At 43.0% G+C, this 25,851-nt stretch overlaps 1 protein-coding gene across 2 annotated transcripts; it reads right to left on the bottom strand.

The window, feature by feature from the left end:
• Positions 1-388: 388 nt before the first annotated feature.
• On the bottom strand, positions 389-25,336 carry LOC115169988 (protein wntless homolog). Of its 2 annotated transcripts, XM_029726166.1 has the most exons (13): positions 25,231-25,336; positions 22,312-22,584; positions 13,891-14,015; positions 13,521-13,682; positions 13,143-13,279; positions 9,983-10,151; positions 7,072-7,169; positions 6,899-6,962; positions 5,804-5,947; positions 4,722-4,805; positions 4,368-4,521; positions 2,539-2,636; positions 389-1,584 (listed from the first exon to the last, which is right to left on the bottom strand). In XM_029726166.1, exons 1-12 carry the CDS (start codon positions 25,334-25,336, stop codon positions 2,587-2,589), a joined length of 1,566 nt encoding a protein of 521 aa, XP_029582026.1. In that variant the 3' UTR covers positions 389-1,584; positions 2,539-2,586. The 2 variants fall into 2 exon arrangements, with proteins under 2 accessions (XP_029582026.1, XP_029582025.1); XM_029726165.1 differs by lacking the exon at positions 2,539-2,636.
• Positions 25,337-25,851: the final 515 nt, after the last annotated feature.

Here is a 25,851-nt window from a genome sequence, read left to right on the forward strand (position 1 = left end):
GGCGGATGCTTTAGTCCAGGTCTGGGAGGAGATCCCTCAGGAGACCATCCGCCACCTCATCAGGAGCAAGCCCAGGCGTTGTAGGGAGGTCATACAGGCACGTGGAGGCCACACACTACTGAGCCTCATTTTGACTTGTTTTAAGGACATTACATCAAAGTTGGATCAGCCTGTAGTGTGGTTTTCCACTTTAATTTTGAGTGTGACCCCAAATCCAGACCTCCATGGGTTGATAAATTGGATTTCCATTGATTATTTTTGTGTGATTTTGTTGTCAGCACAATTCAACTATGTATTTAATTCATCATTCAGATCTAGGATGTGTTATTTTAGTGTTCCCTTTATTTTTTTTGAGCAGTGTACTTTGAAAATATTCCAAAACTAGGCATAAAGTAAACTTTTTATTTAATTTAGCATAAAAAGCACAAAACTACTACACTACCACGTCATAGTCATCTTCGAATCTCAATTATTTTTTTTGCCAACAGACAGTAAGTGATACAGCATATGCAAATCTTTCATACAGTTGAAAATAAGCACTTTATAAAATATATATATATATATCTACATCGTAACATAATGAACTTGGTGTTTCCCAAAAAGGCCCTGTGGTTTGTAATTTTTTCCCCCACAATACAAAAAGGTATTATCCCCCCACTTGGGAGAGTGATAGATAAGAGAACACAGTAGTCTAGAAAGTTCCATGGATGTGTACAGCGGAACGTGAGTGCGGACAGAAGTGACAAAAAAGACAAAGACATTACTGACAACTTGCAGAGATATGCTTTCTTTTGACAGATCTTCAGAAAGTGGTCATCTTGGACCTTGTACCATGAGGCGTTGACATACACTTACTGGTTGTTTCAATCTAAAACTGCAGAGGCAGAGTGCCAAAAACAGCAGTCATCCACATGTAGTTCTCTCTAAAGAGCCAAGTAATGTCTTCAGTGAGGCAACCAGTTACGCCACAATATAGTGCCTTGAAAGCCCCCAATGTTTTTCCTATGCCGTTGCCACTGGACACTGATCTAATTTCAGATTTGCACTTTACCCCTAATGGGTTTGTTTAGGATTTGAGGGATGGAATGCTGATCCTAGATTTGTGAAGACAACATCAACCTGGAGTGTTTTTTTCCCTCCCCAACTACCTCTTATGACCAGCAGATGGTGTTCTACATCCTTCCACTCCATGTCAAAGCAGATTTTCACAACCTGGACTTCATAAGAGTACAGTTGTTCAACAACAACAACAACATTACAAACACTGATAGTTAACAGACTCTGTCAAATGTCAAAAATGAATATACAATCTGGCCACATGTCTGCAATGAAATTAAAGGACTAAAGGGTTACAGATAAAGTTACTTTTGAACTTTTGGGACAATGAGGGGCAAATGGGTAATAGGGTTAAAGGAAGCACAGTCACGGTTTTAGGGAGGGGTGTTTGTAGTTGGTTTGATGTCCAGGGGAGGGGGGTCTACTCTTGGGCCTCCTTGCCCGTCATCTTGTAGATCTCGGTGGGTCCGTCCACGTGGGTGATGGTGGTGGTCAGCTGGATGTCCTCGCCACTGGCTCCTGCGTCTCCTGCACAGAGACCAACACACACGTCAGTATAGTAAACACAGACAGCAGTACATCTGGGTCATCTGCTTTGAGATCGTTAGGCACCAAATGGAAGAAAACAAAACTGAAACAGGGAGGAGCAGGGCCGGCTGCAGCCTTTTGGGGGCCCTAAGCGAAATTTGGTTGGGCGGGTCCCTCACCTCACAACATTTTAGTGTCCCCCATCTTGACAGTGGTGAAAAATTGTTCGTTTTAAAGTCAATTTCCTGCTATTGTACACATTTTGCCATGGGATGAAGATACATTTTTGCGGTTTTAAAACAAATTCCCTGCAATTCTACATATTTTGTCATGACTTAAGCCATCTTAATAAGATATGAGTGAGAATTACTAGGGCCTCTGGGAACGTGCCCTGTGTATCGTCCCCGGTTGGTATTTGGCCATGAATACTAGAAGTTTAGATAGCTGGCAATCTAAAAATTGTTAGCTGACATAGCTAATTGAGTGACTGTCAGTGACTGACAGAGAAAAACTGCTGAGGCACAACCAAATTTCGAAATTGTACCTGATCTACTATTCTTACTCTCAACACTAGGTTGAGAACATGATTGAGTTCCCCCCCAAAAAATATAAACAGTGCCTTCAGAAAGTATTCACACCCCTTGACTTTTTCCACATTTTGTTATAACAGCCGGAATTTAAAATGGATTAAATTGAGATCTTTTGTCACGGGTCTACACACAATATACCATAATGTCAAAGTGGAATTATGTATTTGAAATGTAATAAAATACATTAAAAATCAATAGCTGAAATGTATTGAGTCAATAAGTATTTAACCCCTTTGTTATGGCAAGTCTAAATAAGTTGAGGAGTAAAAATGTGCTTAACAAGTCACATAATAAGTTGCATTGACTCACTGTGTGCAAATATATTATTTTTGATTGACTACCTCATCTCTGTACCCACACTTACAATTATCTGTAAGGTTCCTCAGTTGAGCAGTGAATTTCAAACACAGATTCAACCACAAAGACCAGGGAGGTATTCCGATGCCTCGCAAAGAATGGCACCTATTGGTAGATGGGTATAAATTAAAAAAGCAGACATTTAATATCCCTTTGAGCATGGTGACATTATTAATTACACTTCAGATGGTGTATCAATACACCCATTCACTACAAAGATACAGTCGTCCTTCCTAACTCAGTTGCCGGAGAGGAAGGAAACCGCTCAGGGAATTCACCATGAGTTTAATGGCTGTGATAAGAGAAAACTGAGGATGGGTCAACAACATTGTAGTTACTCCACAATACAAACCTAATTGACAGAGTTAAAATAAGGAAGCCTGTACAGAATAATACTTTTTCCAAAACAGGCATCCTGTTTGCAAAAAGGAACTAAAGTAATACTGCAAAAAATGTGGCAAAGCAATTCACTTTTTGTCCTGAATAGAAAGTGTTATGTTTGGGGAAAATCCAATACACCACAATATGGAGTACCACTCTCCACATTTTCAAGCACAGTGATGGCTGCATCATGTTATGGGTATACTTCTAATCGTTAACGACTGGGGAGTTTTTCAGGATCATTTTATTTTTTAAATGGAATGGAGCTAAACCCTGTAACTTGCCTTACCTCCCTAATCTTCTACATTTGCACACACTGTACATTTATTTTTCTATTGTGTTATTGACTATGTTTGTTTATGTGTAACTCTGTTGTTTTTGGTCGCACTGCTTTGCTTCATCTTGGCCAGGTCGCAGTTGTAAATGAGAACTTGTTCTCAACTGGCTTACCTGGTTAAATAAAGGTGAAATAAAAAAATAAAAATAAGCACATGCAAAATCCTAGAGGAAAACATGGTTGCCTGCTTTCCACCAGACATTGGGAGATGAATTCACCTTTCAGCGAGATAATAACCTAAAACACAAGGCCAAATCTACACTGGAGTTGCTTACCAAGACGACAGTGAATGTTCCTGAGTGGCCTAGTTACAGTTGACTTTAATCTCCTTAAAAATCTATGGCAAGACTTGAACATGGTTGTCTAGCAATCATCAACAACCAACTTGACAGAGCTTGAAGAATTTAGAAAATAGATGGGCAAATATTATACAATCCTGGTGTGCAAAGCTCTTAGACTTACCCAGAAGGAATCACAGATGTAACTGCTGCTAAATGTGATTCTAACATATATTGGCTCAAAGGGTGTGAATATTTATGTAAATTAGAGCTTGTATTTCATTTTTTATACATTTGCACAAATTTCTAACATGTTGTTTTCACTGTCATTATGGGGTATTGTATTTTTTGTCTGAATCTGCCACAATGTGTTAACTTTTTAAGACAGCTTTCATTTAACTTTTTTCTCCTGAACATCTTTTGTAGATCCAATTTTCCTTTCATTTCATGCCCTCTGATTCAAGAAAGATAGTGTACTTTATTACTTTGTCTGTTGAAACTGCAATGCAAAAAGGGAAATCTAAGCAAGCCTAAATATCTTACATTGAGTGATGTGTTTTTTAAAAATATTTTGCTTACCAAGCTAAATTATCTAAAGTCATTGGTCAACTTATTTCGAGATATATTTAAATAGAATTTTGAAATGTAAGATAACATTTCAAGATAAAAATGTAAGATATATTTTTTCAAGATATTTGACCTTAACCATCACAAAAGGAGACACTGTTGCGTGTTCTAATTTTTTTCTGTACAGTAAAGTATATCAAGACTATTATGATACACTTAAATAAAATGTGACTTCCTTTTTGACCATTAGAGGCAGCTGTTAGTTGGACTCACCGCTGGACTGCTCGTCTCCGTAGCGTTTGTGTGAGGGAGCGTACAGGAACATGATGGCGAACACGTAGAGGTTCCACATGCCGTAGATTCCCGTGAAGAAGGCACTGTTCACCTGCACCGTGTAGTCTCCCCAGTGCCAGTGGCCCTCGTTCACCTAGACAATATGGGTTGTGTTCAATAGGTACGAAATGTAAGCAAAAACACTACAAAACCCTGTCCAATAAGAAACTTGTTTTCATTTTTCCAGTGCAAAACATTTAGCTACGGAGTGCCCTAATGAACATGCTTAAATATCTAATCCACTCCAGAGGATTCTGGGATACCCCTGCAGTCAAACGCACAGACATAACTCACCTGACTGATGATGAAGAAGATGACAGTCATTGCAGCGCAGGTCAGAGTGACCAACATGAGGAACTTGAACCGGAAGATAAGGCCCTGAGAGAGGAAGATTACAGTTACTATCCATGAAGATGATCCCCTGAGAGAGGAAGAAACTGGCTCTCATGAGGACCGCCACAGAAAAGGAAGACAGAGTTACCTCTGCTGCAGAGGATAAGTTCATTAGTTACCCGCCTCAGAAATTGCAGCCCAAATAAATGCTTCAGGTTCAAGTAACAGACACTTTTCAACATTAACTGTTTCCTCAGGAGACAGGCCTTCATAGTCAAATTGCTGCAAAGAAACCACAACAAACGGACACCAATAACAAGAAGAGACTTTCTTGGGCCAAGAAACTTTAGCAATGGACATTAGACCAGTGGAAATCTGTCCTTTGGTCTGAGGAGTCCAAATGTTTTATTTTTGGTTCCAACCGCCGTGTCTTTGTGAGACACAGAGTAGGTGAACAGATGATCTCTGCATGTGTGGTTCCCACCGTGAAGCTTGGAGGAGGTGGTGTTATGGTGTGGCGGTGCTTTGCTGGTGACACTGTCAGTGATTTATTTCGAATTCAAGGCACACAACCAGCATGGCTACCACAGCACTCTGCAGCGATACGGCCATCCCATCTGGTTTGTGCTTAGTGGGACTATCATTTGTTTTTCAACAGGACAATGACCCAACACACCTCCAGGCTGTGTAAGGGCTATTTGACCAAGGAGGAGAGCTGCATCAGATGACCTGACCTCCACAATTACCCGACCTCAACCCAATTGAGATCGTTTGGGATGAGTTGGACCGCAGAGTGAAGGAAAAGTAGCCAACAACTACTCTGCATGTGGGAACTCCTTCAAGACTGTTGGACAAGCATACTACATGATTCCATATGTGTTACTTCATAGTTTTGATGTCTTCACTATTATTCTTTAATGTAGAAAATAGTAAAAATAAAGAAAAGCAATTGACTGAGTAGATGTGTCCAAACTTTTGACTGGTACTGTATGAAAACACAATTTTAGGTGCACAAATTTATACTCAAACACACACACACAGACCTCATAGTGCAGGCGTCTGGCCTTGGACATGGCGGGCAGGGAGGACCTCTTCCCACTGATGTTGCGGAACACTTGGAACACCATGAAGCACAGGAAGAGGAAGTAGAGACAGGCACAGATCCCCGCCACAATGATGAACGCCATCTGTTATCAACCTTAGTCAAGGAGGGAACTAGCATGGTGATGCTAAAAAAGCTGAATAAATAGTTACAATATTACTCAAACTGAAAAGGCTAGACTCCAACTGTAACAGAGAAATAGGACCAACCGTAACTGAAGCACCATTTAGGAATCGCTGCCCTTACTTTACATATGAACCCCCAGACTTAGCTTAACGTACATTTTCCAACAGACTGATAGAAACCCATAGCACGCTTACTTCTAGGAACACTAAATATAGAAAATGGAAACCTCTTTCGAATGAAAGGTTCTAAAAGCTAGTGGATATGCCATGGTCTACTTCTAGGCTTGATAGAGATTGCTGTCTTTTCACAGGCCTTTTTTCTCCCACTAGACTGGAGAGTGAGCAAGAAAGAGAAGGAGAGAGAGAAAGAGGGAATGCAAGAGGGAGAAAGCAAGAGTGAAGGAGAGCGAGAGACGAACCAAGAGACTCTTGCTGCCACTAGTTTTTGATTGGGGGGAGGTTATACTGATGAATCGTGCATCACCTAGGCCTGTGGGTTCCCCACTGCAGCTCTCCTCGACACCCACACACAGAGAGAGAGCAGGCAGAGGGGAGACCCAGAAGAGAGATGGCCCAAGGCAGGAGTAGGCACTGCCAGCAACACTGAATTATTCCTCACAGCAGCACAGAACAGTGGAGAGGACCTCAGGGACAGCCTGTGACTGATGGAGGAGAAGTGCTCTGATTAATGTTAGTATGTCTCTGTCAAATATTGATATACAATCTGGCCCTATGTTGCAATGAAATGAGAGAGATCAGAGAAATACTAATACTAGGATACACTGGGAGCTTAAATTGGAATATACAGTACAATAACATGGACACATTATTTTCAGACTTCATCCCTAGTTTACTCTACCTTCGTCCGTCAACTTTAAGGTAAGAAGTGATCATAGTAATCTAAAGAATACAGCCAACTCAGTCCCCACGTCGGAAGCCCAAATACTGTAGAAAGGGTTCTTCAATTGGACTCCCCTGGTGGGAAAAAAAATATTTCAGAAATGGTCCCTGCAGAATTGTGGTGGTAACCTCTAAACAAGTTCTATTTTGACAGTGTGACGAAGTGTGTGTGTTTCAGCCTCACCTCTCACACATGTCGAAGATAAACAGGCAGAAGGAGCCGAAGACAATGGGTCCCACCTGCTTCCAGTAGTTTGAGAAATGGTTCCTCTCCATCTGGTCCTGAGGGTAATGATAAAGGTGGGACACAGAACAGAAATACAAGAGAGGAGGGATGAAACAATAAAATATTTAGAAAACAGCAGTATTCTGGTCTAAACTAAACCATGTATCTACAACGCCTTCAGAAAGTATTCACACCCCTGGACTTTTTCCACATTTTGTTGAGTTACAGCCTGAATTTAAAATGAATTACTTTTAGATTTTGTCACTGGCCTACACACACACACACACACACAATACCAAAGTGGAATTATGGTTTTAGAATTTTTTTACAAATTAATTAAAAAAATGTAAAGCCGAAATGACTTGAGTCAATAAGTATTCAACACCTTTGTCATGGCTTAACAAGTCACATAATAAGTGTGCAACAATAGCATTGAACATGATTTTTGAATAACTACCTCATCTCTGTACCCCATACACACAAATATCTGTAAGGTCCCTCAGTTGAGCAGTGAAATTCAAACACAGATTCAACCACAAAGACCAGAGAGATTTTCCAATGCCTCGCAAAGAATGGCAGCTATTGGTAGATGAGGCAAAACAAATGTAGACATTGAATATCCCTTTGAATATAGTGAAGTTATTAATTACACTTTGGATGGTTTATCAATACACCCAGTCACTACAAAGATCGACCTCCTTCCTAACTCAGTTGCCGGAGAGGAAGGAACCTGCTCAGGGATTCCACCATGATGCCAATGGTGACTTTACAGTTACATAGTTGAATGGCTGTGACAGGAGAAAACAGAGGCTGGATCAACAACATAGAAGTTACTCCACAATACTAACCTGATTGACAGAGTTAAAAGGAAGCCTGCAAAAAATAAAAATATTCCAAAACATGCATCCTGTTTGCAACAAGGCACTAAAGTAATACTGTAAAAAATGTGGCACAGCAATTCACTTTATGTCCCGAATACAAAGTGTTAATGTTGGCGCAAATCCAATACAACACATTACTGAGTACCACTTCCAATATTTCAAGCATAGTGGTGGCTGACTCATGTTGTCGATGCTTGTAATCTTTCAGGACTGGGGAGTTTTTCAGGATTAAAAAGAAATGGAATGGAGCTAAGCACAGGCAAAATCCTGGAGGAAAACCTGGTTCAGTTGGCTTTCCACCAGACACTGGGAGATGAATTCACCTTTCAGCAGGACAATAACAAAACACAAGGCCAAATCTACACTGGAGTTACTTACCAAGAACACAGTGGATGTTCCTAAGTGGCCAAGCTACAGTTTTGACTTTAATCTACATGAAAATCTATGGCAAGACCTGAAAATAGTCTAGCGATGATCAACAACCAACTTGACAGAGCTTGAAGAATTTTGATAATAATAAAATGGGCAAAGGTTGCAAAATCCAGATGTGCAAAGCTCTTAGACTTACCGAGAAAGACTCACAGCTGTAATCACTGCCAAAGGTGCTTCTACAAAGTATTGACTCAAGGGTGTGAATACTTATGTAAATTAGATGTCTGTATTTTATTTTCAATAAATTAGCAAAATATTCGAATTCAGGCTGTAACAACATTTTGAATAAGTCAAGGGGTATGAACACTTTGTGAAGACACTGTATGTATGTAAATGAAACAAATCTACAATGGCCATACAGCTAACCATTCTAATTTGGTGTATACCACAAAGGACACCATGACAGACCTATCCTTCTATAACATTAATTTAACATAGCAAGACATTAAGCAGCATAAAAAAGGTTTAAGGACTATGGATACAAAGTCATAACAAGTCCATGGATACTAATTCAAACCGCTCGCCCACACGCCGCCATGCACACGGTCTGTAGTTGTGAGGCCGGTTGGACGTAGTGCCAAAGTCTCTAAAACAACATTGGAGGCGGCTTTCTGATGTAAAAAGGGCTTTATAAATCAATTTGATTGATTTAATCATGGTAGATTAATTAACATTCAATTCTCTGGCAACGGCTCTGGTGGACATTCCTGCAGTCAACATGCCAATTGCACCCTCCCTCAAAACTTGACACCTTTGGCATTGTCTTTAGTGACAAAACTGCACATTTTAGGGTGGACTTTTATTGCCCCCAGCACAAGGCCCACCTGTGTAATGATCATGCAGTTTAATCAGCTTCTTGATATGCCACACCTGTCAGGTGAATGGATTGTCTTAAAGTAGAAAGGCTCACTAACAGTGATGTAAACAAATTTCTACACAACATTTGAGAGAAATAAGCTTTTTGTGCATATGGAACATTTCTGGGATCTTTGATTTCAGATCATGAAACCAGCACTTTATATTTTTGTTCAGTTTATTTGACCCTGATGGTTATCTATGACCATTTGAACATCTTGAAGAACAATCTGGCCTTAATGGCCATGTACTCTTATACTGTAATCTTCACCTGCACAGCCAGAAGAGGACTGGCCACCTCTCAGAGCCTGGTCATCTCTAGATTTCTTCCTAGGTTCCTGCCTTTCTAGGGAGTTTTTTTCCTAGCCACCGTGCTTCTACATCTGCATTGCTTGATGTTTCGGGTTTTAGGACGGGTTTCTGTATAAGCACTTTGTGACATCGGCTGATGAAAAAACTGGTTTTATAAATACATTTGATTTAATTTGAAAGGCAATGTTACCACGTTCGCGTAGACCGCATTCACGGTAAATGCTACATATGTCAGCTCAATTGGAAATGACCTTTTAATGTCAACCACGCTAAAACGGAGAGCTTCCGCGCTACGGATTTTGGTCAATGGATACCAAGTCATTGGCTCAATGGATACCAAGTCATTGGCTCAATGGATACCAAGTCAGTGAGAAGGTGAAGAGACAGACCATGAGGTGCTCTCCACAGAAGATGATCCAGAAGGAGAGCAGCATGGCGTAGAAGATGCCCTGCCGGATGTCCCCGAACAGCAGCATCCAGGTCCAGTTGAAGCCGACAGAGAACCACTCCACCGGGATGTTGATGAAGGTCATGCACAAGCCCAGGGCAAAGATCACCCTGGAGGACACATCAGCAACTGGATCATTATCAAAATCATTATCATCACCACCATCATGATCATCAACATAAATAGAAATATCAATCATCGTCAGTAATAGCATACTGCATTAACATAATGCTCACAATCAATATAAATTACTATGGACATTACTTTCTTATAATTCAGCAGAATTGTTAAATGGTTGGGTTCAGATAATTTAACACATGTTCTTTCAACTCAACATAGCCACTAAAAATCGGACGGAAATGTAACCGGAGAAATCATAACATGGGGTCAGACATAGGGGAGACGCCACCGGGGAGACGCCACCGGGGAGACTCCACAGTCCACCTCCCCGGCCACCGGGGAGACTCCATAGTCCACCTCCCCGGCCACCGGGGAGACTCCATAGTCCACCTCCCCGGCCACCGGGGAGACTCCATAGTCCACCTCCCCGGCCACCGGGGAGACTCCATAGTCCACCTCCCCAGCCACCGGGGAGACTCCATAGTCCACCTCCCCGGCCACCGGGGAGACTCCATAGTCCACCTCCCCGGCCACCGGGGAGACTCCATAGTCCACCTCCCCGGCCACCGGGGAGACTCCATAGTCCACCTCCCCGGCCACCGGGGAGACTCCAATTGTCCACCTCCCCAGCCACCAGGGAGACTCCATAGTCCACCTCCCCAGCCACCGGGGAGACTCCATAGTCCACCTCCCCAACCACCGGGGAGACTCCATAGTCCACCTCCCCAGCCACTGGGGAGACTCCATAGTCCACCTCCCCAGCCACTGGGGAGACTCCATAGTCCACCTCCCCAGCCACTGGGGAGAATCCATAGTCCACCTCCCTAACCACTGGGGAGACTCCATAGTCCACCTCCCCAGCCACTGTACCACATTGATAAATCACTGCTGGTTAAATAAATAAAGAAATAAATATCAACCTAATAACGCTTCTCTGTTCAATGGCTGCAAGTCCCTGCATGCTGGGAAAAGATGAAAGGATAATTGCAAAGAGGACAGGAGGAAGGGAGGGGTGCGGGTGAGGAATAGAGAGGTGGGTATATTGCAGGGAGAAGGAAGGGTGCAGTGCGGGCTGAGAGGAGGGAGTATTGTGTGTGTGTGGATGACGGTTTGCAATTGACTCTAAAAACATTAATCACATTCCAGAAGAGTCGGCAGCAAGAACCGTTCCGGCATGTTCTACCGAGTGAACAGTGTGAGACCACATTGGGCTGGTATGCAGGGAATGTCCTACACTCGGCGAATATACAGTCGGGAGAGAGGTGTGTATAAAGAGCACTTCAACTAAACAAGCTGCAGAGTTAGCTACATAACTAGTAAGAGAGCCAGATAAGAGGCATCAACCTACAGTACATCCTGTTAAGAGAGCCAGATAAGAGGCATCAACCTACAGTACATCCTGTTAAGAGAGCCAGATAAGAGGCATCAACCTACAGTACATCCTGTTAAGAGAGCCAGATAAGAGGCATCAACCTACAGTACATCCTGTTTAGAGAGCCAGATAAGAGGCATCAACCTACAGTACATCCTGTTTAGAGAGCCAGATAAGAGGCATCAACCTACAGTACAACCTGTTTAGAGAGCCAGATAAGAGGCATCAACCTACAGTACATCCTGTTAAGAGAGCCAGATAAGAGGCATCAACCTACAGTACATCCTGGGGAAATAAAAGTACTAACTCAATAGAATCAGAAATTGCTTTAGTGGAAACAGACTTCAGGCATAGTCAGTGTGTACTGCTGCCATTGATACATGTATTCCTCCAGTGTTTTATATTCTTCCAGGAAACCTTGCCAAGTAGTCCACCAGCAATTAACAGTTAACTACTGACAATGGCATTAATGTACTTTCGGTTTGGAAAGAGAACCATATCCTGAGGCATGGTGGACAGCGCACAAACATTCAAGTGCTTTAAACAAATCCGGGGTCAACCGCCTTGCGCATTCTGTCAACTGACTTTTCTTACATAGACAATAACGTAACCTTGGCCCACTTCCCACAAATCCCACCATCAGAGCGACAGCAGGGAGCCTAAGTACCTATGAGAGGCATTTTCCCATTACATCTCTCGTTAGCTTTAGAAATAAAAAGATTTCCATCTCGACACCTCTAAGGAATAGCATGACGGCTTCACCAAAGCTTTTACAGCATGAAATAAATTCTCCTCTCCACAAATAGAGTTTGAGGGCCATTTCCTGAGAACTCTGCAGTCATTTGGGAACGAGGGCTCTGAGCCAAAGACCAAGGACAAGATGGAGAGAGCGAGGAAACATTGAGGTGGAAGTGCTAGTTGAGTGCTGAAAGGCTGTTACACACTTTCCGCCTTGACGAATGTTCCAGTGGTGTTGAACGCAGCGACATACTGATACGCTCTCCCCTCACTGCAGGGCGTAAACTGACCGTTTAGCTCTCTGCATAGGGTATCGTTCAACATTACATTGGTAAATCATTTCAATCTGGTGTTAGTTATCATTTTTGCTTGAAAAAGCTACATTTGGTACTGATTTTTATTTAACAGTGTAGCTGCCCAACTGCAGCTCTAGGATCAGTTTAGCCTTTTAGATTATTATAAATGCACAAGGGGGAGCTGATCCTAGATCAGCAATCCTACTCTGAGATGCTTTGTGAATACGGACCCAGGACACTGCGCACTGAGATCTGACCTAGATGCACAGTTCATCCATAGTTAATCTAATGACATGTCTCTTCCTGTACTAATGTTACCATAAGCACCAGGCCTAACTGGTATCCACTGGGGTTACTGGGTTTTACCCTGGCTGAAGGTTTGACTTGTGTATCGCGAGGACAAAGATATCCATGCATTTTGGATTAGAGAGCAATTCTCAATTCACACACATGGTGCGCAAGCCCACAAAGCAACCAATGTCAATGGACAACTGAACTCTATTTTCACGCCAAATTTGAATAAACAACAAAGAAACATCCTGTTTACAGTCCAATAAACAATATGGCCGCCTTACTTTTCCAACAGCACAGGGGGTCGTGTCATCAGGGTGATGCGTCTCCAGTACCACACCATGATGATGAGGATGCTGGGTGTCAGGAAGGTCTTCATGGCGAACCACACCTTGGTGAAACCGCCGTTCTGATGGATACCCTGATAGGATAGGAAATGAAACCGTCAGCCACAGTCTTTCACAAAGTTCATTTTAACATCTCGTTTGGCCATTTTGACCATCAGTTTGGACAAAATCGAAAAACTAACCAAAGTATTTTCACACTTCGGCCGTATGAAGACTCCATAGTAAAGAATATTTGATAATCAAGGATATATTAGTCTCTCCCAACCAAGAGGAGACGGGGCGATCTGGAAGAGATGTGCGGTAGAGAATGCTCACCACCAGACGGATGTCCTTGATCTCGCCGATGCCCATGTTGATCTTCTTGCGTTCGCTGACAGGCAGGCGGATGTTGAGGAGGTAGTACTTGTGGGCCACGTTGCCCAGCTCCATGAAGGGCAGCAGGTCACACTCATAGTAGCGCCCCTCGTTCTCATACGTCTGCAGGACAAGATAAATGGTAAGAGATATCCGAATGGACAACAACTTATATGGATATTTTCTTTTACACAAAAATAAATCTGTTGAGCTGAAACGATGAGACTTCGAGAGACTGATTAAGACCTGAAAAATGAAGTGTGAGCAATCAGGTGGCAAAATTAAGCAAAAGCCAGTAGCACAACAGATATTGAGGACTGGAATTGTTTACCTTTGTGGTGGTGAAGTTGCAGCTGAGCTTCCTCTGCTCTATGGAGTGGGCCATCTCTGTCCACTCACTGAGCGTGTCATCTCTGTAGGCCAAACCCACGTTGATGGTGGCCAGCGCTCCATCCTCTGTAGGGGGAAAACGTCAACATGTCACACTTTAGGGTGATCTGAATGTTCAAAGGTTCACAAATATACCAACTACCAAACTTCACATAGATACCAGTTATGGAGACTTCATTACAATGACATATCTATCCTGTTTTTGATCTATGCAGGTCTGAACAAGCAAGATCAGCATTGAAGGGGGAATTTGCAATTCATCAAATTCTATTAATGCAATGAATCAAATCCGACGCAGCCGAAACGCGCTGGATTTTTAAAACTTTGTTTCTATTGAACATGCCATACAAATAAAGGCATTTTAATTAATTATATGAAGAGTGCCTTGATTCTCCTTTCTTTTTGATGACCAATTCACCCCTTTTACCAAAGAACACCTTCTGTCTACCAAAATGTACTATTGTGTACCTTAGTAGGCTTCCCTTCCTCCTGTTTCTACTAGTTAATCAAATTCTCTATTTACACCTGCTCAATTTAAATTTGTAGCTTTGACATCAATATATCTGTGTAAATCAGCGATAACTGGGATGAAATAAGTCTCTGGTGACAGACAGACAGTCATGGCATTTTGGTAAGAGGCTAGCTCTCAATTATCCAAGGGGGTTTACAGCGGTCCCCGTCTTGGCTTATCAACTGAACATATGGATTGCAGCTGGCTCCATGTGAACTTCAATCGAGACACTCTGTTTTAAAGTTTAGAAAAGTTAATAATCCTTGCGGTACGGTTTTGGAAACTATTTGGATTTGAACTTTCATACCAGCGAGAAATAATTTTTAAAATACAAAAGATACTATACGGAGTTCGGCTGTTTTCACACAAGGCCTCCAGCCGAGGTAGGACGCATCCTCTAACCTTACGCTCCCATTTCCATTGAACCATTCCACTCTACATTTCCGTCTGGATAGCATTAGTTTCTCAAAATACAGCCGGATGCAACTTTACTAAACTGGGTACAGTAAGTGCATATTTTGTATGAGAATAGATTTTTCTCGCTTATAGAAAAATGACAAATGTTTCCAAAACCGTATAGCGTTGCGAGGCATATTTGCGTTTGCGAGAGTATTTGGTTAGAGTCGTACACCGTCGAGTATTTGCCTCAGGCAGCATATATGTGGAATGACCCAATGTAATGCAATGGAACTGGAGTCATGATAAGGGGTAGGGAGAGGCCAGAGGGGGAGCAACGTCTGGAGCTAAGAAAAGGACGCATATCTCTGCTAAACATAAGATCTGATAATAGCAACACTGATGCTTCAATGCGGAGGGCTCCGTACAGCTCCGCATTGGCATGATTGGTTGACAGTTGGTGGGGGTGGGAGGTCCTGTATAAACACAAACTCACAACTTCCTTCACAACAGCTCTTCAATGTGAAGCGCAAGAAGTATGAATTCCCTTAATTCCGCATCACAATAAATGCAGACATCAGATTGACAATGCAGTGGCCATACAACCTCTTCTGAATCATGATGTAGCCTGTTTCTGCATTAGATTTCTGAACAGCTGAAATAAAACCCCCAAGGCGATTTGAACGAACATTCCAAAATATATATATATTATGAAGGCTACAACCTTCTCGGTCTGTCTGTTGTCATGTATATTTCAGTTGCTGAAAAATAACACTACTTGACTGCCTGTCCTGCACAGCTTAGTCAATGTTTGCAATGATGATGAAAAAAATATAATTCAATTGCTAATTGTCTTGCTGCGTTCCAACTCTGCAGCCGAACGTTCTAGGCAGCCGGGCATGTATCCAGATAGATTACAAATATAATAATCTGACAATGGGCAAGTTAGTTTTGAGTCAACCGGTGACTTTTTATTTTTATTTTTTTTTTAAATTCCACCAGGTAGGCCAGTTGAGAACAAGTTCTAATTTACAACTGCGACCTGGCCAAGATGAAGCAAAGCAGTGGGACAAAAACAACAGAATTACACAAACAAACGTACAGTCAATAACACAATACATTTTTTTGAAAAAACTATGTACAGTGTGTGCAAATGTAGAAGAGTAGGGAGGTAAGGCAATAAATATGATGGTAAGTAATAATATGGGGATGAGGTAGTTGGGTGTGCTATTTAAAAGACAGGTGGGTGTTGCTATGGTGACCAGTGAGCTGAGATAAGGCGGGGCTTTACCTAGCAAAGACTTATAGATGACCTGGAGCCAGTGGGTTTGGCAACGAATATGTAGTGAGGGCCAGCCAACGAGAGCATACAGGTTGCAGTGGTGGGTAGTATACGGGGCTTTGGTGACGAAACAGATGGCACTGTGATAGACTACATCTAGTTTGCTGAGTAGAGTGTTGGAGGCTATTTTGTAATTTACATCGGCGAAGTCAAAGATAGGTAGGATAGTCAGTTTTACGAGGGTATACTGATATCGTGGAGAGAGTTAATAGCTGCATATACCTCAGCAGCGAAGAATAACATGAAATCGGCTAGACTACCTATTTGTGTCCTGCTTATGTTTTAAATACTGACAAAGTTTGTACGATCAAGTTGATAATGCATAGTGTAAAACATGTAAATAGCTGGATGTAGCCTACTCCGCTCCTGAAAAAAGGACATGAAATCACACTGATGATAACCAGGGCATGGAATGCAATAGTTAGAACAGTGTTGTGTACAACATTACATTAGTAGGCTACACCAGTGACCAAAGGAGATCAGGGAGGGGCAGCGGAGTGGGCACTCAGCACAGCAGCTACGGAGTCAGCGGAGTGGGCACTCAGCACAGCAGCTACGGAGTCAGCGGAGTGGGCACTCAGCACAGCAGCTACGGAGTCAGCGGAGTGGGCACTCAGCACAGCAGCTACGGAGTCAGCGGAGTGGGCACTCAGCACAGCAGCTACGGAGTCAGCGGAGTGGGCACTCAGCACAGCAGCTACGGAGTCAGCGGAGTGGGCACTCAGCACAGCAGCTACGGAGTCAGCGGAGTGGGCGCACAGCACAGCAGCTACGGAGTCAGCGGAGTGGGCACTCAGCACAGCAGCTACGGAGTCAGCGGAGTGGGCGCACAGCACAGCAGCTACGTAGTCAGCGGAGTGGGCGCACAGCACAGCAGCTACGTAGTCAGCGGAGTGGGCACTCAGCACAGCAGCTACGGAGTCAGCGGAGTGGGCACTCAGCACAGCAGCTATGTAGACAGCGGAGTGGGCACTCAGCTACGTAAAAATGTTTTATCCTGCACATACGCAGAAATAGCAACAATTTTTGGCCTTGGGAAATTGGGATACAGGAGATTGGCAGTCCTATAACCCCCCCCCTCCTTTTCCTCTCTTCTCCCGGTCAGGCCACCGGGTTTCTTTCGGTGCTCTCTAGCTTGTTTCATAACCGCACAAGAGTGTTTGGACAGAGGAAGTACAGAACACTTTGCCTTTGCAATGTGATCTAAAGCCTGTCTTGGCATTCTGACTCCCATTTCGTGTCTCAAAGCACTTAAAACCAGGTTCAGCTCTGAAAGGTTTCACCTTCAAGTCAGCGCTATAGTATCATTTCCCACTGTGTAGTAGACTGAACTTGAGGCCTTACGTACATGTATGTAAAATAGCTTTAAACCCCTCAACTGGGAAATGTTTCAGATCAGGAATCATCCCTGGACTATTTCTGGATCAACATAGCACGCAGATGTGAGCTTTGGTGCATCTGTTCTGATAGTGTTTTTGATGACGTGGTTTCGTTCCTACAAACTTTGAAGGTTGATGGGACAGTTCATCCGAACGTATGATCGTTTGAAGTATGAAAACGGAGAAACTTTAAAGTTGGGGTGAACTGTCCCATCAACCTTCAAAGTTTGGAGGAAAGAAACCATGTAATCAAAAACACTATCAGAACAGATGCACCAAAGCTCACATCTGCGTGCTATGTTGATCCAGAAATAGTCCAGGGATGAGTCCTGATCTGAAACATTTCCCTGTTGAGGGGTTTAAAGCTATTTTACGTACACGTACGTAAGGCCTCAAGTTCTATAGCGCTGACTTGAAGGTGAAACCTTTCAGAGCTGAACCTGGTTTTAAGTGCTTTGAGAAATGAAATGGGAGTCAGAATGCCAAGACAGGCTTTAGATCACATTGCAAAGGCAAAGTGTTCTGTACTTCCTGTCCAAACAGACTCTTGTGCGGTTATGAAACAAGCTGGAGAGCACCGAAAGAAACCCAGTGGCCTGACCGGGAGAAGAGAGGAAAAGGAGGGGGGGGGGGGGTTATTGGCAGTCCTATCTCCTCTGTCTCCCCAAACCCCTCTTTCCCTCCCCTCTCAAGCGAACACTGCCAAAGATCCTGAATGTCAGCTTACCGCACACAAACATTCCACCCCAGTCCAGCGGCCATTGCCTCAGTGACTAAGCCTTCTCAACAGCTGTGTTATTGCTGGACCCCTGCCAGTGGTGATTGTAGCCAGGGTAGAGTGGGGTGGGAAGAAAGGGGGGCAATTCTTCTCAGGGACCAGCTTTATAACACCAAGTGGGCAAGGTGCTGTTGGTGGGGCTTCTTTACGCATTCCGCAATAGTCATATGACTGAGGAGTAGAATCCCCTTACCTTTGGCGTGGTACATTCTAAAGAAAGTGGTTCTGGTTGAGTTATAGACAGAGGCCATTTTGTCAGACAGAGCTCTGCTTCTTTGCTTACCAGTCAGCCAGAGAGATTTAGATGCCGTGAGAAAGTAATAACCTAGAACTCTGTCAATAGACTGCTGGAACTCCTCAACCTAGAGCGCTGTCAATAGACTGCTGGAACTCCTCAACCTAGAGCTCTGTCAATAGACTGCTGGAACTCCTCAACCTAGAGCTCTGTCAATAGACTGCTGGAACTCATTTTCCTTGATCAAATTAGCACTCCACACCTTATTAATGTAACATAGGTTGTTTGCAGAGCTACTGTCACCGATGTGGTGAAATGGCTAGCGGGGTACGCACTAATAGCGTTTCAATCGGTGACATCACTCGCTCTGAGACCTTGAAGTAGTTGTTTACCTTGCTCTGCAAGGGCCACAGCTTTTGTGGAGTGATGTGTAATGATGCTTCAAGGGTGACTGTTGTCTGTGTGTGCAGAGGGTCCCTGGTTCGAGCCCAGGTAGGGGCAAGGAGGGACGGAAGCTATACTGTTAACACTACCCTTGCATGAAGAGTATTCCTGGCTGAGACTATCTGACCTCTGTTTAGACCAAAAAGAGACCTAGAGCTCAGTGAGCTAATATGATCTTGAGTTGCAAAGACAACCTGGATTGGATTTGCGATCAGTGACACTACAGCTACACGTTTCAGCACTGAAGTTGAATTCGTCGATTGATATGCAGCTGCTTGACATTTCCGTGCCGGTTGTCTAGCTCTTCTCCGCAGCTCGGTCATAGACAGCTGTTGACATCAGGGTGATCATTAGGCCCTTGCCTCAGGGCCCGGGGCCAGGCACATTAACACTGCTGGCAGATGATCAGAGGTAGTCTACCCGGCCCCAGTGTCTCAGAGTGGGGTGGATAACAGTCCCATTCCACAGCATCTGGTTGGGTGGAATTGTGAGACGGGGTGGTGAATCAGACTAATCTGGCAGCGCAAGCTGTAAACAACAACAAAAATGTCATGCTTGGGACATTAACTTATTTTTATTATGAAAACACATTGAGTACACACTGAAACATGACCATAGTTTATATGAGAAAACTGTATAAACCTCACTCAGAATTTAAGTTTTGTCGTAAAATGCAGCTTCACTAATCTCCCCATCTGAGATATCTACTGCAGCCCTCATCCTCCACATACAACACCTGTTCTGCCAGTCACATTCTGTTAAAGGTCCCCAAAGCACACACATCCCTGGGTCGCTCCTCTTTTCAGGTCGCTGCAGCTAGCGACTGGAACGAGCTGCAACAAACACTCAAACTGAATAGTTTTATCTCAATCGCTTTATTCAAAGACTCAATCATGGACACTCTTACTGACAGTTGTGGCTGCTTCGTGTGATGTATTGTTGTCTCTACCTTCTTGCCCTTTGTGCTGTTGTCTGTACCCAATCATGTTTATACCACGTTGTGCTGCTGCCATGTTGTTGTTTTCTTAGGTCTCTCTTTATGTAGTGTTGTCTCTTGTTGTGATGTGTGTTTTGTCCTATATATTTATATATTTTTTTAAATCCCAGCCCCCGTCCCCGCAGGAGGCCTTTTGGAAGGCCGTCATTATAAATAATGTTCTTAACTGACTTGCCTAGTTTAATAAAGGTTAAATAAAATAAAATCAAGCGTACTTTCACAACATATCTTTGGTGAGAGGAGGATGTTACAGAGTGCCTCATGCCCTGCTGTACAACAGGGTTCCCCAACTGAAGACCCGCAGGCCGAATTTGGCCCGCGGGTGATTTCATTTGGCATCCCCATGTTCTCTGAACAAAAAAATAAAAAATGTTTTTTTTATTGTTGGACATAACACCAGCAAATCAGCTCTGTTTGATTTTAATTTTGAAAATCTGTTCCAAAGTATTCGCACGCATAAGAGAGATATTTGTGATCGTATACAAATGTAAGCAAGGTTTGAAATTATTATGTTTTAGTCAAATATTATATCTGCAGGGCTTCTTGCAGTCAATAAATTGTAATTATGTTCCAGCCCCCTGACCACCCACTGAAGAAAAATAAAACGGCCCGCGGCTGAACGTAGTTGATGTACAACCGCTGCTGGGCCAGATAGAAATCTGTTACACAACATAATAAGAAGTTGGGCTCTGCCTCCCTCCATCCCAAGGCCTCCTGGAGCTTAAAAGAGTCTGTGTTCTGATCACTTTCCCAGGCCGGCCCGGCCCACCGATCCCCCTTCATTAGTCCTCTTTGTTATCCCTCTAATCCCTTCTTTCACTGCCCCAGACCTGGCGCAGTGCCAAGCGCCGATCTGCCCAGTCAGTGTCGCCCCTTCCTTTCCAACCACACACTAAGAGATATTTCACTCGCTACAGTGTTAAGAAGTCAAAGGGAGAAGCAAGCCCAAATCCATATTACCTTTCCCTTAATCCCAGGCCAGAAGAGGGTTGCCATGTTTGAATCATTTTCTGAATGTGAGAACTATGCACACTTCCAAATCAAACCCTCATCCCTACACCTAGGATTTTCAGGTAGATCTGTGAGAACAGACTGGATTGATGTAAGAACGATGGTGACCTTTTCCCATGTATATAGTACCATATTGTAATAGGGATACAGGAAGTGCATTGGGTTCCAGTTGGAATTGGGCACAGATCTGACTGATACCATGTTCGGATAAGGATGTGGTCAAACATTCCTGGTCTGAACGTAAAGGAAGGTTAAGAGGACACAGGGAGGAGCAGGACGTCTGCTATGATGAGTAAAGGGATGGGGGAAAAACTAGCCTTCATCAAATCAGGGCGGCGCACAATTGGCCCAGCGTCGGTAGGGGAGGGTTTGGCCGGGGTAGGCCATCATTGTAAAATAAGAATTTGTTGCCTAGTTAAATAAAGGTTAAATAAAAAAATCTAACACCTGCTGCTGAAAATGACTCAATATTTCAGGGCTTTTGTGTTTGTTTTCTAATTTTACATTGACCTCTACAATGGAGAGTGAGACACTCTTCCCCAACCCTCACTGAGGGACGTGCCGTATACTATGTTACAATTCGTCTTGGGGATAGCCAGGAGAAAATATGTGACAAATTTGCCCAGCAGAGTGTTATTCCACTTCATATTAGGGAATTGCAAAGCTATCAGCTTCCAAACTGAGACAGCCCACCACAGTTTTAGTTTCCCCAACTACCTGTTCTATAGAGACTATAAGCCTCTGACATGGATCCCTGAGGCTTGTATCACTAGGGAGAACCAGCAGCACATCAGTCATTGTCAGGCCTTCCTCTCAGCGTGAGATAAATCCAATCCACTAAGAGGAGAGAAACATTCCTCAGGGGCCTCATGCGTTCAACACAATAGGCAGGACAAAAGCAGCCAACAGCCCGAGGTGACGTAGAGGGACACTAATATCAACAGCATCTATAGACACATGAATACTTTAGAATTGGATCCACAGAGAGTGTAGAAGACAAAGGACACATACTTCAGTGGTCATAGAGCTGCTTGGACTGGTGAGTCCTCATGAGTCATGATACAACAGACAAACCAAACGGAAAGATAGACAGTATACAAAGACAACAGACAGACGGACAACAAAAACACACAAGATGGAGACATGACATCACACAAAAAAAGACAGACAAAGATCAACAAGGTAAAAATGTCACAGACTCCTGAAATAACACAATCGACACACAATGAACGGCAGCCATATTGAAATCTAACAAGAAGTGTTGCTCACCTATCTGGTTGTACATCTTGAAGGCAATGTCAAACTGTAGGATGACCAGCATAAACTGGAACCAGGGGCTCATCTCTTTGTTGGGCAGGGGGATATGGACGGCAAATACAATGTTGTTGGCCTCGATCTTCTTGGCCATGGCCTCGTCAAAGTCCCGGATCTTGTCACACTGGTTAGGGCCCCAGGGCATGAACCATTTGGTGCTCTGGTGATGTTTGTCCGTGTCCACACATTTGGTAGCCAGGTAGTGGACTGCTGTGGTGGGGCTGGGAGCTACAGGGAGAGGAAAACAGACATTAGCCTGGGTAACTGCTTGCTAGGTTACTGCCCAGTTACCTTGGTAGCTACTCTAGGTACATAAGTAGTCCTATTCATCTGTCACCTTCCGTGTAGGAAAAAAAATAAATCTATATTTGATGAAATTAGCAATAAATAGTATTTGGAGGATTTAAATGGTAATTTTTGGTTGCTGACCACATCGTTCCACAATTTTGTTGCGGTTCTTATTTCAATGCTCTATGTGTAACCTTTTATTATTATGCTGAATCATGTGGAATTGTCACATCCATTGGTTCCCGAGTGGCGTAGCGGTCTAAGACACTGCATCTCAGTGCAATGGGCGTCACTACAGTCCCTGGTTTGAATCCAGACGATCACATCCGGCCATGATTGGGAGTCCCATAGGGCGGCGCACAACTGGCCCAGCGTCGTCCGTCATTGTGAATAAGAATTTGTTCTTAACTGGCTTGCCTATTTAAATAAAGGTTAAATGTAAAAAATATATAACGTGTATGTGCCACACAAAGTGTGTATATTTTCAGTGAATTCATAGTTAGGCTAAGTTGAAAACAATCAATTTCCAAACTCATAATCAAAGCTTTGTTCTGGAGTTTAAGATGTGTCAGACAGCTATCAAGCTCAACAAAGTAGGCATACATGAAGACATTTTTCTATGGTTTTTGTTTATTGTCAAAAACAGTCAAATAGAATATCACCCCAAAAATGAAGAAGTTGCGTTTTAGATCAAACCTAGCCAAATCCTGCTTCAACAAAGTGCCAATTATTTCTAACCATGTTGACAGAACACCCTGTAGCAAGGCCCAATCCCTTTGAAGCTGTCGGGAAATGCCCCAGCACACAATACTGTAATGTATTGGTAATATGTAAGAACAAGGTCCATGCCCTCAGGGCTAGAGAAAGCCGACAGCCACGGCCAAAAAAGCATGAGTGACTTTTCCCTTCATCAATATATCCTCCTAAATTCAGGGATAATTAACAACTCGCTGCTAGGAATACATCATGCCACTATAATCAATGATTAGCTCAAATGGAAGTCATTTGAGACACCTACAACAATCCAATGTTTCACATTAGTTACTTACGTGCTCAAATATCATACACCTTTAATGATTTGTCCACAGACGAAAACAGCTAAAACAAGGAAACATGTCCCATTGCGAGGCCCTGGTCTGTGCAAATGGTCTCCATTACCAGCTGATGTCGAGCCAATTTATTTACTCTCAATAGAGTAACTGAAAAAACATACCACAGCATAAAAGCACCCTTGAGGCTAGGCCTTTGGCACCCACTTCATAAAACTAATTAGGCCATCAACTATCTCTCTCTCTGTGTGTGTGTGTGTGTCTTCTTAACTAGGTGTGCCAGTGTCACCTCACAAAGGACTACTCACACACACACCAAATTGAATTAAACCAGCTCTACGGAACCCCTCAGAGTTCAATTATCCTGGGACCCTAAGATTCCGGGCACACCGCTCCTCCAGTTTCTACCCCAGTGTGTCTGCCTTTCTGCCCAGTGACCTCATGCCATGTCAGAGTTGTCCAATAACGGGGAGACGAACGCCTTTCTACTCAATTACCCTGGCTGGCCCCGGCCACCGAGCAAATACAAAAGCATCAGGCTTCATTAAAACTATCTAAGGCAGGAGCGTCCCAAACAAGCTCATTTTATATCAGTAGCCATCCAGCTCTGGAGAAGAGACTGACTGAGTGGAGAAAGTTAGTTTGGGGGGAAACTAGAGATAGGAATCTGTAACAGGCCTCATAGGACTCAACTACTGTGACACTGAGCTTGTGTAGGAGTATCTGTGTGAGTGTGTAGGCACATGGGAAAAAAGCTGACAGCAACTCTGATGTAGTACTTGAGGCAGAACACAATTGTGACAGCTGTGTGTGTGTGTGTGTCAGTGGGGAGTAGAGCCATGCAAATGGAACCAGCAGGAGAGGAGGAAATATGCAATGCTAAGGGAGGTTTGGGATTTGAGAGGGATGCAAGGGGGGGAAAAGAAAGAGATGGTGCCTGCCTGGGGCCACGGAGACAGACTTAAATGAGGGGAAGGAGGAGAGCAAACATTCTGTACTGAATCAAAGTGAAGTTAAAGATACACACCAATTCCTATGGTGTTTTACAGGAATAGAGGTTATTCTTATTGGAAAAACAAACTCATATGCCAATTAAGTGAATTAACTTACTATAAAGTAACGAGTTTTCTGAAATAGGAAAGTTGTGTGTATTAATGGAAAAAGTTTCAAGACCACATTAAACCTTGCAACGTCAATAAAGAGGAAACGATTGAGTTAGAGGCGAATACTTTCTATTTTTCTTAAAACTTTGAAGAGCTCAAAACTTCGTTAAAGGCTACATTGTTAAAGTTACATAGGCAAAACTTAAAGGCAAGCCCTACAGTCGCCATTCTGTTCCATTTTATAACGAAACATAGCAGTGATTTAAAATATTACCATGCTCTGTAAAATTATATTGTCTAAAGAACTAAGTTGTTTTCATTATTTGATACAGAAAATATTCGATCTATAAATCGTGGTTATTCATCCGCATATATCGCATAACAAAGCCAAAGGTTGCAACATAAAGGAATACAATTGGAAAAAACATGCTTACCAATCAAGCCTCCGACCATAAAAGAAAACGCTTGGAATAAAAGCAGAATCACTCCTACGATCACCAACTTTTTGGTGCTCATGTTTTCAATAATTGCTCCGGCCATCTTAAAAAGTTGAAGAAAAATCACAACGAGTAAGAAATCGAGAAGAAAGTCACCGCATCTAGCTAGTACTCCAGCAACCAAGATTGAGGAAGGCTAGCCCCGCACTGACTTGCTTGCCTTTCAACTTCGAAGGACTAAAGCACAATCACATGATGGAACAGCACCCCTGCCTATCGCTGCCGAACACTACACTGAAGGATCTGTGGAGCGCCGCCGCATTGCAATAGAGGTTCATAATGCAGGTTACCGAGTCACTAAATGCCCGAATAATTATAGCCCCCATTGTGCCAGGGCTATGCAAAGGAATGCTTTCAGTAAAGCTTGAAAAGTGTTCTGATCTTAACTTGATTCTTCCCTTCTTTGGAAATGTTAAAAACTATATTAGTTCATAAATATCCATAGCCTTAATGTGTGACGTTTAATGGATAAGCTTATATAAAATGTTTCCTAAATGAAATGTATTAATACAGACTGTAGGATGAAGATATTTCATGCAATTTAATTGAATGCAAAGT

Source organism: Salmo trutta, chromosome 31, assembly GCF_901001165.1.
Source record: "Salmo trutta chromosome 31, fSalTru1.1, whole genome shotgun sequence".
Lineage (NCBI taxonomy): Eukaryota > Metazoa > Chordata > Actinopteri > Salmoniformes > Salmonidae > Salmo > Salmo trutta.